This window comes from Mandrillus leucophaeus, unplaced genomic scaffold, assembly GCF_000951045.1.
Source record: "Mandrillus leucophaeus isolate KB7577 unplaced genomic scaffold, Mleu.le_1.0 Scaffold41, whole genome shotgun sequence".
Classification (NCBI taxonomy): Eukaryota; Metazoa; Chordata; class Mammalia; order Primates; family Cercopithecidae; genus Mandrillus; species Mandrillus leucophaeus.
The window spans coordinates 1650972-1667966 of NW_012104365.1; the positions used below are offsets into that span (position 1 = coordinate 1650972).

The window sequence follows — 16995 nt, forward strand, 5'->3', positions numbered from 1 at the left end:
CCAAGATCTGAGTCTAAGTCACTCTCTTTCTGTTTGTGTACATGTCTGCACATTTGTTAAAAGGGGTATTCGTAGACAGAGAGGCATGAAAGCTCCATCAGCACCTAATCATCAATAATTTCAGGAAGATTGAGAGATAAATGGAAGTAGGAAAACTTTCTCAACAATGGTTTGTATGTCTACCGTAGCACAGCCATTGGCACATAGCAGACAGTCATCTTTAATGCTATGTCTTCATAGCTCCTAAAATTATCTCAAGAACCATGTCAAATCATTGGGTGGCATCTGCCCCATTGTTAGAGGTGACTCTACAGCTTTTTAAGAAGCTTGACTCTTAACCTTCTTGTACTTTTCATGTTTGTTTTTAACAGTAGGCGTGTACTGTTTCTTTTTTCTAAGAATCACAGAGTGTCACAGCTATACCAGAGCTTAATCAGTACATAATTCAAAGGGCCATTGGTACTAGCTGAATATGACTCTTAAGCTTCTTAAGAAGACAGGCACTTGGATTTTCCAAGCTTAGGTGGCTGTTGTGGGGATGAGAGAATGCAGGCCAAGTGTCAGCACAGGGCCTTTACATGAAGCAAGGGTGTGATAAATCCTGGCTGTGAGCATCACTGCCATCCTTATTGTCATCATTGTCACTATAATTTCCAGGGAAAGAGCTACCAGCCTCTACGGCGATCCAAGAGAAGATGGGTTATCACCACCTTGGAGCTGGAGGAGGAAGACCCGGGACCCTTTCCCAAACTGATTGGTGAGGTGAGGTGCCTACTCTTAAGGAATGACCCCATCATGGCCTCTGAGTCAGCATGCCCCTTTGGCCAGGAAGATTAAGTCTCGAAAGGTTTTGTGCTAGTGAGGCCAGGGAGTGAAGTAGAGCATAAAGAGCACTGGCCTGGGGTTCAGGATGCCTGCGTTCTAGAACTCACTCTACTTCTACCTGGGTATGTGACTTTGAGCGAGTCACTTCTCCGTGTGAGTGTCTGATGAGAATCTCATACAGCAACAGGGTGGTTAATTCCAACTGACAGGTCTGCTTTATTTGGCCCATGCAGAGGGTTTTTTTTGTTTTGTTTTTGTTTGTTTTTTTTTTTTTTAATATTATTTTAAAATAGGGAGATTGTCGACTGGGCACAGTGGCTCATACCTGTAATCCCAGCACTTTGGGAGGCAGAGGAGGGCGGATCATGAGATCAGGACATCGAGACCATCCTGGCCAACATGGTGAAATCCCACCTCTATTAAAAATACAAAAAATTAGCCGGGCATGGTGGCAGGCGCCTGTGATCCCAGCTACTCCGGAGGCTGAGGCAGGAGAATGGCATGAACCCGGGAGGCAGAGCTTGCAGTGAGCCAAGATTGCACCACTGCACTCCAGCCTGGGCGACAGAGTGAGACTCCGTTTCAAAAAAATAAAATAAAATAAATAAATAATAAATAAATAAATAAATAGGGACACTGTCTTAAAAATTTTGCCCTTCTAGAGACTTTTTAAAAGTGGAAAGTTCTGGCCACATGGAACCCACATTCCCACATGACAACAATTAGGTGGGGCTTGAGTTACTCCGAATACCACAGTTTCCACCACTCCCTATTTCCTCCCTCTTGCTGAGGGCAAGCACCGCCTTGAAAAAGTCACATGGTATTGGAATGGTAGAATCTTTCCACCAGGCTCATGTTGTTTATTTCTGCTACCTTCCTGGTACCAATGGCCCTTCGAATTATATACTGATTAAGCTCTGACATTCTGTGACATTCTGTGATTCTTAGAAAAAGGAAACAGTACATGCCTACTGTTAAAAAACAAATATAAAGAGTACAGAAAGTTTTCAAGTCTCAGTGGTTAAAAGTATATACTCCTAAGAGTCAGGGGGAGTGAGTGGGTTCATATTCCTACTGCACCACATCCTTGCTGGGTAAGTTAGAGATTCTTAATGTGTCTGTACAATGAGGTCGATGATATTGCCTACATTTCAGAGATGTTTTAAAGATTAAATAGGTTAAGGCAAGCAAGGCATATTGTAGGCCCACTCATTCTAAACTCTTTCTAAATGTTAGTTGTGTGATCACTACTTCTCTTTCCTTCAAGGGATAATCAATATTAAATAAATTGGTATGTGTGGTTCCAGATATTTGTTTACAGATTTTCTGATGTGAATCTGCGTCAAAGAAATGAGATCACACTTGGTGTGTTGTTCTGCTTGCCTTTCTTGTTGAGCGATGTGTCCTGCTCATCTTTCCGTCTTTCTATGGCAGTGTAAATACATCTTTGAAGGCTACAGAGTATCCCATGCTATGTGAAGGAAGTATCACTATATTATTTTTTTCATGTCGATGAACATTTATGCTATTTCCAAATTGTCACTATTACAGACCAAACTGCAGCCAACAGTTCAACACCATTGCTCCTGCATCTCTGCCCATCTGTTTATTTCTTTGGCAGATGTGCCATTGCTGGGTATAATTTCTTAAAGATGCCATTGATTCTTAGCCTTGATACTTGACTATCATAGTGGCTTATTCTCATCCTCCTTTTCATTTTTCCTCCTTCTAGCTGTTCAATAATATGTCTGATAACATGTCACTCATGTATCTACTCAGTGGACCTGGTGTGGATGAATATCCAGAGATTGGTTTGTTTTCTCTTGAAGATCATGAGAACGGAAGGATATATGTTCACCGCCCTGTTGATCGAGAAACGACACCGTCTTTCACGGTATCTAAAATTTGATATATTCTAAGCTTGGATTTGAAAGCTCTTGCAAGACTGTTGTATTTGGTAAGCATTATTTAAGCTGACTATGTGCCAGGTTCCGGGAGACTGAGAAATTATGCCTTGTGACAAGCTTTACGAGTATGCCTGAGACTTTTGTAATCTTCTTTTAGAGTTGTGGGCTTTGGCTTTGTAATGATTTCTGCAATCGATGTGAGCTGCTGTAAGTCTTTATTCTAATGACTAGTGTCCTAGCATGATCGGGATGTCTGAAAGCACTTGGGGATAGGGTCACAGAATGTTTATAAAATGGGCTTATTTATTTATTTATTTATTTATTTATTTATTTATTTATTTATTTTTTGAGATGGAGTCTTGCTCTGTCACCCAGGCTGGAGTGCAGTGGTGCGATCTTGGCTCACTGCAAGCTCCGCCCCCTCCTCGGTTCATGCCATTCTCCTGCCTCAGCCTCCGGAGTAGTTGGGACTACTGGCGCCCGCCACCACGCCCAGCTAATTTTTTGTGTTTTTAGTAGAGACGGGATTTCACTATGTTAGCCAGGATGGTCTCAATCTCCTGACCTTGTGATCCCCCCACCTTGGCCTCCCAAAGTGCTGGGATTACATGCATGAGCCACGGCGCGTGGCCTAATTTATTTTTTTATGAGTGACTTCTGAAATATGGAGACAAGCCATAACAGACCCAGTGGGTGGCCCAATAACTGGTGCATGAGCAATCGCATACCTGTTGACGATGTCTTATTGTGAGTGCAGGTTTTCTTTACGATTTCATCACTGCAACACTGTGGTTTACTATGAAGTTGAAATTCAGGTTCTAAACTAGGAAAAGAAATCATAAAGAAAAAAGCCCTAAACCATGTATCACGTTACCCATCTAACATAATAGGGAGTCCTTAGGTAGTCAAAATGTGTTCTATTTTGACTTCAGTGGACTGGAGCTGTCGGGAACTGGGCTTGGTTCTCGGGCCTGCTTGGCTGTACATTTGTTCATTAACTTTTTCAGGGTGGAAAGATGTCGATTAACATTCAAGAAAAGTAATATATGAAGCTTTTCTCCAGTGATCTCAATGTACTGATATACACAATAAAAGATAAACCCTTAACTCACTAATAGGCTCTGACTCTCTAATTTTTAAATAGGTGAAAATTCTCCTAAAACTCCAATGAACAGGCAAAGATGACTCTCTAGGTCTTCCTTATCCATATGAATGCATGCCTCCCTTCTGTGTAGACTTCGCAGTGTCTGTTAAAAAGAAGGAGTAGAGAGTCGTCACAAGGAGACACTGAGATAGCACTTCTCAATCTTTAATGAGCAAACAGATCACTTAGGGATCTTGGTAGAAATGCAGATTCTGTTTTAGTAGGTCAGGGTGAAGCCTGAGAGCCTGCATGTCTAGCAAGCTCCAGGTGATGCTCATGCTGCTGTCCTCGGGCTTCCATACATTGAGTGGGGAGGACGTAGTGATGGTCATGATCTGTGCAGGGATGGAGCCACACATTCAGTGCTCACTTGTTGTTGTTGCTTGTTTGCTTTTAATATTTTGTTTTTTCCTTTCCTTTTATTATTATTATTATTTTTAACTTTCATTTGAAGTTCAGGTACAGGTTTGTTATATAGGTAAACGTGTATAATGAGGGTTTGCTGTACAGATTATTTCATCAGCCAGGTATTAAGCCTAGTACCCACTAGTTAGTTTTCCTGATCCTCTCCCTCTTTCCACCTTTCACCCTCTGAGAGATTCCAGTGTCCGTTCCCAGTGTCCCTCCATGTGTTCTCATCATTTAGCTCCTATTTATAAGTGAGAACATGCAGTATTGGTTTTCTGTTCCTGTGTTAGTTTGCTAAGGATAATGGCCTCCAGCTCCATCCATGTTCCTGCAAAGGACACAGTCTCATTCTTTTTTATGGCTGCATAGTATTCCATGGCATGTATGTACCATATTTTCTTTATCCATTCTACCATTGATAGGCATTTAGGTTGATTTCATGTCTTTGCTACTGTGAATCCTGCTGCAGTGAACATACTCATGCATATGTCTTTATGGTAGAATGATTTATATTCCTTTGGGTATATACCCAGTAATAGGATTGCTGGGTTGAATAATATTTCTGTTTTTAGCTCTTTGAGGAATCACCACACTGTCTTCCACAATGGTTGAAGTAATTTACACTCCCACCAAGAGTATATACATGCTCCTTTTGTTTTTTTTGTCTGCAACCTCACCAGCATCTGTTGTTTTTTGACTTTTTAATAATGGCCATTCTGACTGGTGTGAGATGGTATCTCATTATGGTTTTGTGGTTTTAATTTTCATTTCTCTAATAATCAGTGATGTTCAGCTTTTTTTCATAAGCTTACTGGCCACAAGTATATCTTCTTTTGAAAAGTGTCTGTTTATGTCTTTTGTCCACTTTTTAATGGGTTTTTTTCTTGTAATTTTGTTTAAGTTCCTTATAGATGCTAGATATTCGATCTTTTTCAGATGCAAAAGAAACTATCAACAGAGTAAACAGACAACCTACAGAATGGGAGAACATTTTTGCGAACGATGCTTTTAACATTTTAAATGATGTATTAAGGGTTGGCATTCATAATGTCTAATATGGGACTTTGTGTCTAAAAGCTGATAATGCTAAAGCCAAATATCTAAGAGCATTTCCTGAAACTCAAAGTTGAGTTGGAAATGCTTGGCACATCACAGACAGATCCCAGGGACCATTTAGAGCAAACAGTGACAGTGTGGGGTGGGGGGAAACACATGGCATCCCCGAGTTCTGTTATGTCAGGTTTTCAGGGCCCTATGCTTGGAGCTCCCTGGCTAGGCCAAATCCCTGTTCTGATTCCCCAAACATTGACCACAGTTGTCTTTTAATATTGATTTATGTACTTATTTGATCCGTGGCCCTCTCATTTAACTACGAACTTCCACAGGGAAAGATACAAGGTGGAGATTCTGAGGCATGTCCCAACCTTGCCCGTCACTCTCCATCTCATGACCCTGTTTTATTTTCTCCTCAACACCACTCATCACCTGAAATGTGAACTTCGTGTTTAATTCTCTGTTGATAGTTGATCTCCTCCATTAGAATGCTGGTCCATTAGAATGCAGAGAGACTCTGCCTTATTCTTGACTTTGGGGAAAGTCTGCCATTGCCCCAGGGTCAAGATCAGGGCTCCTCACATAATAGATTCTCCCTTAATCATGTTAGATGAAGGAGTCAATGAATGAGCGAGCACAGTAAAATGTAGCCTCGGCCTTGCTGGGTGTTGTGAGTTGAACTGTGCCTGCCAAAAAGAGATGTTCAAGTCCTAACTCATGGCACCCACGCCTGTGACCTTATTTGGATATAGGGTCTTTATAGGTGTAATCAAGTTAAAATGAGGTCATACTGGATTAGGGTGGGCCATAACCCAGTGACCAGTATCTTTAGAACAAGAGGGAATCTTTGACACAGAGACAGATGCAGAGGAGAATGCCAGGTGAAGGTGGAGGCAGAGATTAGAGTGATGCCAAGGAATATCGAGGCTTGCTAGCAACCACCTGAAGCCAAGAGAGGCAGGGAATAGTCTCTCCCTCAGAGCTTCCAGAAGAACCAACCCTGCTGACTCCACCATTTCAGCTCTAGCCTCCAGAACTGTAAGAGAATAAGTTTCTAGTGTAAGTCATGGAGTCTGTGGTATTTTGTTACAACAGCCACAGGAAACTAACAGCCAGGGGCTTACACACTATTTAGGAGCATATGAAATGGTCCAATGAGAAGGATTACCAACCAGGAAGGGTGGTATAAGCCATGTCCTATAAATGAGGACATATCCTAAACACGACACAAATTGAGCATCCTAGCTTAACCATCCGCTCCTGTGAGAGAACGATTATTATTGGCTTTGGCAGTCCATCAAGATAGTACATTATTAAAAATCAAGTAAGCCTAATGTAGCAGCAAAAAGACATTCCAGTAGCACTTCTTTACTCTTGAGCATCCTGATAGGGTCTCTAAAACCAACCAAAAGCAAAACTGTGCTCAGGGAGTGTGTGGGGGAGGCCAACTTTTTATTAACTCCATGCGTCTACAAGAAAGCAGTAACACTAGTTGAGAATTACTGTAAGATTTAAGACAGAGACAGCAACAGGAAAAGTTTTAATTTTTTTCTGTGTATGGACCTTATCTATTTATATCAAAATATGCTCATTTTTGTAGAATACAAAGCTACCCCCAAAGCCATCCTTTTATATTTCTCAGAATAATTATGTGTTAATTTTTATCACCACACAGTCTAACCTATGCATTCGCGATTTGGTATTGTTCATTTGGTCCTGAAGGTGTTTCCATGTGCTCATTTGTGTGTAAGGCCATAGATCTTGTGCCTGTAATTTCAAATAGTCATATGGTGATGCATCCAGTTAACGCACTATGGTTTGTTTATCCAAAGGTATAAATCTTGAGGCTATAACAAAAGGCTGGAAACACTTTCCAAGTGCAGAAAATGTCCATGACATTTCTTTTCACCATTGTAATCCGAAATCCTAGAAATTCTTAGCATCTTGCCAAAGAATAAACAGCACTCGTGTTTCTCAGGCGTCTTATGGAACTAAAGGTCTCATATGTAGCTTTAGGATAATAAATGAAATATAAAATAATAAACATGAAACACACAAGTGGTTCTTTTTTTAAATGGAAGGAGTACGGTTGGCACGGTTTTACAGCCAGAAGTCAGGGTGATTAAGGAGCAAAGAGTTGCCAGCACAGTCATAAATTATGGAGGAGAATGTAGAGATGGTGTGTGAGAAAGCCAATTTATTTGCACAAAAATTTAAAAATGTATGCTAGAGTCCCTGAAGTCCCTGAAGCGGACTAGCTCAGTAGTAGAAGCCCTGAAGGCTCCCTCAGTCCTACTGTGGAGGAGGAGGAGCGCTGACCTGCGCTAGACGTGGGGGCTGCTGTTCTAGGATACCTGGTGGGACCGCGGTGATGGAGTTGAGGAGTGAGCCGCAAGTCTGCAGGGAAAGGGGGCTCAAGCAGCCACGCGAAACAAAACAGAGGGAAAGACCTTTAGGCCCCTGAGGAAGGGGATGGAGACAGCGTTGCCTAAAGCTTTCAAGGCCCTGAGAGGCCCCCTGGGAGGGCCACTGACTCTGGGCACTGAGTAGCCTGTAGAGTGAAATGGGGAAGAATCGGCGGAAGGTGCAGTCTTGATCCCTGACTGGACTTGGATCTGGGCTACTCTACTTCCAAGCTGAAGGTGAAATAGTCACTTAGTCTCTCCATGGTGCAGAGCTAGACAGCAAGGGTGTCTTCCTCCAGGGCTTCCGCGAGGATGAAGGGAGACCATCTACGTGAAGGGCTAGTGCTGGTGAGTCCGCCCTGGGCCTGGCTGAAGCTGGCGGCCACGCTTCTGCAATAAACCTTTTTACCCCAAGCAGGATACTGTACCTGGCGACCAGCTGGTCCTTGAGAATCCAGTGGTCTCGATGCAGAACAGGCACCTGCCTGGACCACCCTCGTGCCACGATTCATGCCCTTTCCCGCTCTCTTTTCTGTGACTCTGAACTCCTGCTTTCCCCACAGCCTTTTCAGCCTTCAACAAACAAAAGCACCGTTTATACTAGAGCAATGAGAGATTCAGGAGTAAAAATATGTATATTTATTTAAAATACACCAGTTTGTATTTTATTATGGTTCATATTTATTACATTTTATTAAGATATATATATTTATTTTGTAAGTAGGGACATCATATTTTTCAAATTAATGGAGTTCATTTTTTAGAGCAGTTTTAGATTGACAGAAGCACAGAATAGAAGGCACACAGTTCCCATCCTACCCTCCCCTCACCCCTCCCTTCAGATTCCCCTATTATGAACATTTTGCAATGGTGTGCTGCATTTGCTATAATTTATGTGCTACATTTGCTATAATTGTTGAGCCAGTATTTTACATTACTGTTAACCAAAACCCAGAGTTTACATTAGGGTTCATTCGTGGCATCTTACCTTTTATGGGTTTCGACAAATGTGTCCATCATGACAGTGTCATAGGGAATAGTTTCACTGCTCTAAAAATTCTCTGGGCTCTGCCCATTCCCTCCTCCCTACCCCCAGAACCCCTGGCAACCACTGGTCTTTTTATTGTCTCCTCACTTTTGCCTTTTCCAGAAGGTTATACAGTTGGAATCATACACTATGTAGCCTTTTCAGACTGGCTTCTTTCACTTGGCAATATCCATTTAAAGTTCCTCTATGCCTTTTTTTCATTGTATAATATTCTATTGTATGGATAGACACAGCTTATTTACCTATTCATCTACTGAGAAACGTCTTGGTAGCTTCCAGAGTTTGACAATCATGAATAAAGCTGCTATAAACGCGTGTGTGCAGGTTGTCGGGTGCACATACATATTCAACACATTTGGAAGGGTGATTGCTGGATTGTGTAGCAAGAGTATATTTAGTTTTGTAAGAAACTGCCAAACTGTCTCCCAAAGTGGCTGCACCATTTTGCATTCTCACCAGCAATAAATGAGAGTTCCTATTCTTTATACTCACTTTTTATTTGTTTGTTTGTTTTGAGATGAAGTCTTGCTCTGTCGCCCAGGCTGGAGTGCAATGGCGCGATCTCGGCTCACTGCAACCTCTGCCTCCAGGGTTCAAGTGATTCTCCCACCTCAGCCGCCCAAGTAGTGGGATCACAGGCACCCACCATCATGCCCGGCTAATTTTTGTATCTTTGTAGAGATGGGGTTTCACCATGTTGGCCAGGCTGATCTTGAACTCCTGACCTCAGGTGGTCCCCCCACCTCGGCCTCCCAAAGTGCTGGGATTATAGTGTGAGCCACCACGCTCAACCTTATATTTACTTTTTACATATAAAATTAATAAGGGCTTCTTATGAAATTTTATACAATATATGAAAAATCTCATCCCACCCACAACTTTCCCCTCTGGTCTAATTCCACAGAAGGAAAAAATAATTACAGAGGAATTACAACATTCATTCTTCACTTATTAGATTTGATATAAAGTTCTTAATAACTTCTTTGACAATATAATGACCTGAGAACCCTTAACTGCCTTTATTCCTTCCAAATGTGTGTGTATTTTCCTTTTAAAAATTTATTTTAAAAACTTACGTACAGTAAAATTTGTATCTCTTGATGTATAGTTCTAAGAGTTTTGACAAACCCTCCTTCAACCCTTAACCCCTGGAAACCACTCATTTCTTTTCCTTCCCAATAAATTTACCTTGTTTTGAACATCATAGAGACAGAATCACACAATACATGGCTTTTTAAGTCTAGATTTTTTTCACTTTGCATAATGAATCTTATATTCCTGTCTCTTATACACATCTAGATGTGTATAAGAGACAGATGCAGTGGTGCGATCTTGGCTCACTGCAACCTCTGCCTCCCAGGTTCAAGCAATTCTCCTGCCTCAGCCTCCTGAGTAACTGGTACTACAGGCGCCCACCACCACACAAGGCTAATTTTTTGTGTTTTAGTAGAGATGGGGTTTCACCATGTTGGTCAGAATGGCCTCGATCTCCTGACCTTGTGATCTGCCCACCTGGGCCTCCCAAAGTGCTGGGATTACAGGTGTGAGCCACTGCACTGGCTGAGTTTGTTCTGTTTTATTGCTGAGTAGTATCTCACTTCTCACTTTATAAAACTAAGGGATGCTTGGATTCTTTTTGATTTTAGTGATGATTAAAGCTGCTATGCACTTTTTTTTTTTGAGATGGAGTTTCACTCTTGTTGCCCAGGCTGGAGTGCAATGGTGTGATCTCGGCTCACTGCACCCTCGGCCTCCTGGGTTCAAGTGATTCTCCTGCCTTAGTCTCCCAAGTAGCTGGGATTACAGGCACCTACCACCACACCTGGCTAATTTTTATATTTTTAGTAGAGACTGGGTTTCACCATGTTGGCCAGGCTGGTCTTGAACTCCTGACCTCAGGTGATGCACCTGCCTCAGCCTCTCAAAGTGCTGGGATTACAGGTGTGAGCCACCGTACCCAGCCCACATGTGGTTTTTATGTGAATGTCAGTTTTCATTTATTGTAGGTAGATACCTAGGGGTGGCTTAGATGGATTGCGTAAGTGTATGTTTAATTTGATAAGCAATTCCCGAACGATTTCTCAGAATAACTGAATAATTTTGTATTCTCATTAGAAATGTATAAGAATTCTGATTGCTCTGAATCTTTGGCTGAACTTGGTATTGTCAAGTTTTTTTCAGTTTAACTGTTCTAAAAGGTGTGTAATGATAGCTCATCGCAGTTTTAATGTGGATTTCCCTAGTGAAAAATGATGACTTGTTTAACATCTGCATCTCTTTTTTTGGAGAAATGTGTTCAAACCCTTTGCCCATTTAAAAATTGTATTGTTTATTGTCTTTTTTTTTTTAAGACGAGTTTCTTTCTTGTCTCCTGGGCTGGAGTGCAGTGGTGCAATCTCAGCTCACTGCAACCTCCACCTCCTGGGTTCAAGTAATTATCCTGCCTCAGTCTCCTGAGTAGCTGGGATTACAGGTGCCTGCCACTATGCCTGGCTAATTTTTGTATTTTTTTTAGTAGAGACTGGGTTTTGCCATATTGGCCAGGCTGGACTTAAACTCCTGACCTCAGGTGATCCGCCCAGCTTGGCCTCCCAAAGTGCTGGGTTTACAGGCCTGAGCCATCTGCCATGTATTGTCTGTTTTCTTATTGAGTTTTGAATACAAATCCTTTGTCAGCATATGAAATGCAAGTATTTTCTCTCAGGCAATTGTCTTTTCATTTTTGTCTTCTCATTCTTTTCCTTTGTCTTTTCATTCTTTTAACAACATTTCTGACCGAGCAAAAGTTATTACATTTTGATAAAATCCAATTCATCAATATTTTCTCTTCTGGATCATGTTTTTGGTGTTGTATCTAACACATTTAACACATTGTCATCAAGATTTCCTCCTTTTTTTTTTTTTTACTAAAAGTTTTATAGTTTTATTTTTTATGTGTAGGTCTGTGATCCATTTTGAGTTAATTTTTGTCTAAAGTGTGAGATATAGACCCAGGTTCATTTTTTTTTTTTTTGCGTATGGACATCTAATTGTTTCAGAATCATGTGTTGAAAAGGCTAGCCTTCGTACTATTCTCAAAAATCAATCAACCATACTTGTGTGGGCCTATTTCTAAACTCTATTCTGTTTCAGTGATGTATATATTTATCTTTTCATCAATACTGTACTCTCTGGATTACTGCATTTTTATAATAAATCTTGAAATTATATAGTGTGAGTCCGCTAACTTTGTTTCTTTTTCAAAATGATTTTGGGTATTCAAATTTCTTTGCCTTTCCATATAATTTTCAGATCAGCTTGTTGATATCTCTAAAATATTCTGCTAGTCTTTTGATTGGGATCATGCTGACTTTATAGGTCAATTTGGAAAGAACTGTCATCTTGGCAATACTGAGTCTTTCAGTCTGTAAACACAGTATATCTTTTCATTCAATTAGGTCTTCTTTGATTTCTTTCATCAGTGTTATAACATTTTCACTAAATAGATCCTGTACATATTTTAGATTCATAAATGGGGCTATTTTAAAATATTTATTTCTAAGTATTCATTTCTGGTTTATAAAAATGTAGTTGATTTTTGTAGATTAACTTTACATCTTGTGACGTTGCTGAAATTAATTTTCAAAAGTTGAATCAGCCTAAAATTCTCTGGATAAACCTCATTTGGTCATAATGTACTATCCTCTTAATATATTTCTGGGTACTAGTTGTTAGTATTTTGTTGAGAACTTTAACTCTAGATTCATGAGAGATATTGTTCTGTAGTTTTCCCTGTAATTTATAAAATTTACAAAATATAATCAGTTGAGAAGTTTTTCTACCTTTTATATTTTTTGGAAGAGGCTGTTGAATTGGTCTTTCTTCTTTCATATTTTGCTAGAATTTATCATTGAAGTCATCTGGGCCTGGGGTTTTTAGTTTTTACTTCTTGAAAGATTTTAAACTACAAATTTCACTTTAAAAATATATATAGGACTATTCAGGTTTTCTGTTTCTTCTTGAGAAAGTTTTGGTAGTTTTTCTTTATTAAGAATTTGGTCCTTTTCATTTAAGTTGCTGTATTCGTTGGCATAAACTTAGTCATAATAGTCCTTATTATTCTTCTAATATATGTAGAATCTCTAGTGATATCCTTTGTTTCATTCTTGTTATTGATAATTCTCCCCACTTCCTTATTTTCCCTCATCAGTCCTCTTAGAGGTTTGTTCATTTTATTGATCATTTCCAAGAATCGCTTTTGGTTACATGACTTTCTCTATTGTTTTGTTGTTTTCCATTTTATTGATATATGCTCTTATCTTTACTATTGCTTTCTGTTTGGGTTTATTATGATCTCTTTTTAAAACTTCTTAAGGCAGAAGCTTAAACAATTGATTTGAGACCTTTTGAAGTGAAAGACTACACATATACACATTTGACATGGACTGACTTATCTAAGTACAGAAGTGCAGAAGTACAGTGGCCATTTGAAAGCATAGTATGTCAGTAGCTGTGCTAGTTATTATAAATGTTCACTTTCCCCAAAATTTTTAAGTGTCTGCTCTCTGTGATGTTTCAGTAATATTCAATTAATATATTTATTTCTCATGACAATACTGATAGGTTGTAGAAACGGAAGCTCACTAGCAACCTGCATGTGTTTACCCAGTGGAGCGACTGAGATTTGAACCTGATAATAACTCATCATTTTTTTTCCAAGCCAGAGCATTGGCTTGTTCTACACATTTGCTGAGCACCTAGTCTGTGCCAGTACTGTGTTGGGTCTCTGGGGTACGTGGTGAATGAGGGCAGTCTGATTCCTGCCCTTTGGAACTCTCAGTCTAGAGGAGGAGATAGATGTAAACCCATAATTAGAATAACAGTTATTTTATTAGAGTGTTATCAAATAAATTGTTCTGCAGGATTTTTACAGCTCTCTGCTTCCTAGGTTTATTTTGATGTTGCGGAGCGCTCAACAGGAAAAATTGTGGATAAATCCTTGATTTTCAACATTAGGATCAGTGATGTGAATGATCATGCACCCCAGTTTCCAGAGAAGGAATTTAACATCACTGTGCAAGAAAACCAAACTGCAGGTGTGTGCGGTTGGGGGGCTGCTGTGCTTCCTTCTGTCTCTGCTCTGTTCCTTTTCATTAATATTGATGAGGAGCTTGATCCTAGTCATCTTCAGGGAGAGTTTTTACTGTTCACATCTCAAAGGTCGCAGGACTTGGATCTGAGCGAAATGCTTTGAGGTCTGTAAGCCTCGTTTTGTATCGGCAATAAAATGATGTGGGAATTACATCAGTGGGAAGGGCTGATATGTAAATGCCATTCTAAAAATAAAGCCACATGCAGTGAGGGGAAAAGAGCTGGATGATGAGCTTCTGCATATCTCTGCAAATTTTTTGTCTGTAAAATGGCAACACGATCACATCTAAAGCCTCCTAGTTACAGATACTGTGCATTCTTAAACCCAACCTATTCTTACTAGAATGTGGATTTATTTTAATAACAAAAACCATTTCTTTTGTATAATTATCTCTCTAAAAAATTCCAAGAAATGAAAAGACTGAAAAAGAAAGCATCTTTAATGCTACCCATGAGAAATAACAACCATTAAGGTTTTAGTTTGTATTCTTTCAGCATTTTTCTTTGCATTTTCTGTCTGTGTGTACACGTGCTGTATGTTAAAATTATATATGTATATACATTCACACATTTTTATATATAATTACAAATGTGTATTTGTATATACATACATTTTTTCATCTTTATCATAGTACGCATTGTATATGTGTATATAGTAAATATTTACACATATTTGATGTGCTTTTTCACATGTGCATATTTATAAATTTCCTCTCTAAAGGTGCAATTTTACTGTTTGTAACTTGATATTTTTCTAAAATACCCTATTGTGTAATATTTTATGGATATGCCTTAAAGTATTTGACCGATCTCCTATTGTTGAACATTTATTTTTTTTGCCACTTTCTGTTATTTTTATAAAATATATTTCAATGATAAAATTTAAGCTAAATATGTGTCCCAATCAAGCATTGTTTACTTAGCATGAATTCAGAGATGCAGACTTGCTGATTCGCCCTGCACATACAATGTAAGCGTCCTCATTTGCTCACCTGCCTGCAATCCGTGAAGGTGCCTGGTGTGTTGTTGGTCTTTGATAACCGTGTGCTTGAACATTTTGCTACGTTTCTTGGCCATTTCCGTGTTCTATCAGTTGCTGTTTCCTTTCTTTTCTTCATTTTTCTGTTAGTGTGTTTGTCATTTTTCTTGATTTTAACCTCTGCAGTCTATATTAAGAATATCTGCCTGCCATGTATGTTTCAAATATATTTTCCTGCTTTATCATTTTCTTTTAAATTTTGTCCATAGTTTTTTGCCACAAATTTAAAAATGTAATCTGATCTGCCAGTTTTGTCTTGTAAGTCTTCTGCATTGGCAGTCATGATTAGAAAGTTCTTGATCTTATAGCTGATTAAATATTCATCCTTATCTTTTCTAGTATGTCCACAGTTTATTTTATATTTAAACATTTCACTCATTTTGGTGTATGCCCCAATGCCATTTAGCAAATAATTCATCCTTTTACTGGTTTGATAGGCTACCTTTATCCGATAGTAACAGTTTTTAAAAATTCTTTCTAGGTCAACCTATTTTTCAGATGTTAGCAGTCGATTTGGATGAAGAAAACACTCCAAATTCTCAAGTCCTTTACTTCCTCATTTCTCAAACACCATTACTGAAAGAAAGTGGTTTCCAGGTTGATCGCATTAGTGGAGAAATACGACTCTCCGGGTGCTTAGATTATGAGGTTATGTGGATTTTATTATTTTTTAAAATGAAATGTGTGGCCCATCCTTGAGCCCCAGGCTTAGATTCTACATTTGTAGTGGGGAACCCTCTGTGGCTAGATTTGCTATTGAAATTGCTAAAACAGAATATGTCTTATAAAATATTAATATGTTTATTAATAGTTTCCTTTCCCATATTTGAGGGGCTTAACTTTCCTTTTCCTTCCCACATAGACTGCTCCTCAGTTTACACTGCTAATCAGTGCCAGGGACTGTGGAGAACCGTCACTGTCATCCACGGCCACCGTTCACATGGATGTGCAAGAAAACAACAACCACAGGCCCATATTTACCCAGGAGAACGTGAGCCACCGGGGCCGCCCCGACGTCTAAGCCCCAAAACAAGTAGCCCCTGGGTCCTAGGCTCAGTTTTTCTTGGGGAGGGTGTTGGGCTGTTATCATATTGCTGTGAAGACATACCTGAGACTGGGTAATTTATAAAGAAAAGAGGTTTAATTGGCTCATGGTTCTATAGGCTTTACAGGAAGCCTGGTGCTGGCACCGACCAGCTTCTAGGGAGGCCTCAGGAAGTCTATGATCATGGCGGAAGGACAAGGGGGAGCAGGCATGTCGCTTGGTGACAGCAAGAGCATGCAAGATACAGGGTGTGGGTGGGCGAGAATGAGGAACGAGAGAGGTAAGAGGGCCCGCACGCTTTTAAATGACCAGATCCCATGTGAACTCAGGGCCAGAGCTTCCTTATCACCAAGCGGATGGCCAGAGCTATTTATGAGGGATCTGCCCACATGATCTAAACACTTCCCACCAGGCCCCACCTCCAACACTGGGGATCACATTTCAACATGAGATTTGGGTGGGGACAAATCTCCAAACTATATCGGGGAGTCACCCAAGATATGTGCAATTCTCCAAAGTGACTTAAGCTGGAATCAAGAAGCCAAATCATGTTGACATAGAAGCACTTCATAATGGTCACATGAGCTTAGATTTTTGACTGCTGTATGCCAGAAACTGTGCTAAGAACTTTTACATGCATTTTTTTCATTTTTGATTATTGAAACTACGACATGATTTCTGTTTTACAGATGGGAAAACTGAGGTCTAGGGGAAGACAGGGCATTCCTGTTTACTTGGAGTCAGGGGTTCCTATGCTCAGCCCAATTGACACTGGGCCAGATGATTATTTGGAGTGAGGGCTACTCTGTGTGCTGCGGGATATTCACCAGCATCCCTGGCCTCTGCCCAGTAGATGTCAGTAGCGCCCCTCAGCTGTGACAACCAAAAGTGTCACCAGACATTGCCAAATGTCCCTCGGGAGAAGAATCACCTTTGGGTAAGAAGTCTGCACCCAAGGTTTTCACACCACGTTCAGGATTCTAGAGAGAAG

At 40.0% G+C, this 16995-nt stretch overlaps 1 protein-coding gene across 1 annotated transcript in view; it reads left to right on the forward strand.

Moving 5' to 3' along the window:
* The window catches only part of CDH26 (cadherin 26), a 53372-nt gene that overhangs the window by 11667 nt on the left and 24710 nt on the right, over window positions 1-16995 (forward strand). Inside the window, exons 2-6 of the mRNA XM_011992416.1 lie at window positions 585-762; window positions 2558-2719; window positions 13718-13865; window positions 15441-15607; window positions 15822-15950. Of these exons, the coding sequence (XP_011847806.1) occupies window positions 585-762; window positions 2558-2719; window positions 13718-13865; window positions 15441-15607; window positions 15822-15950 (784 nt within the window). The remainder of the gene's footprint in view (window positions 1-584; window positions 763-2557; window positions 2720-13717; window positions 13866-15440; window positions 15608-15821; window positions 15951-16995) is intronic.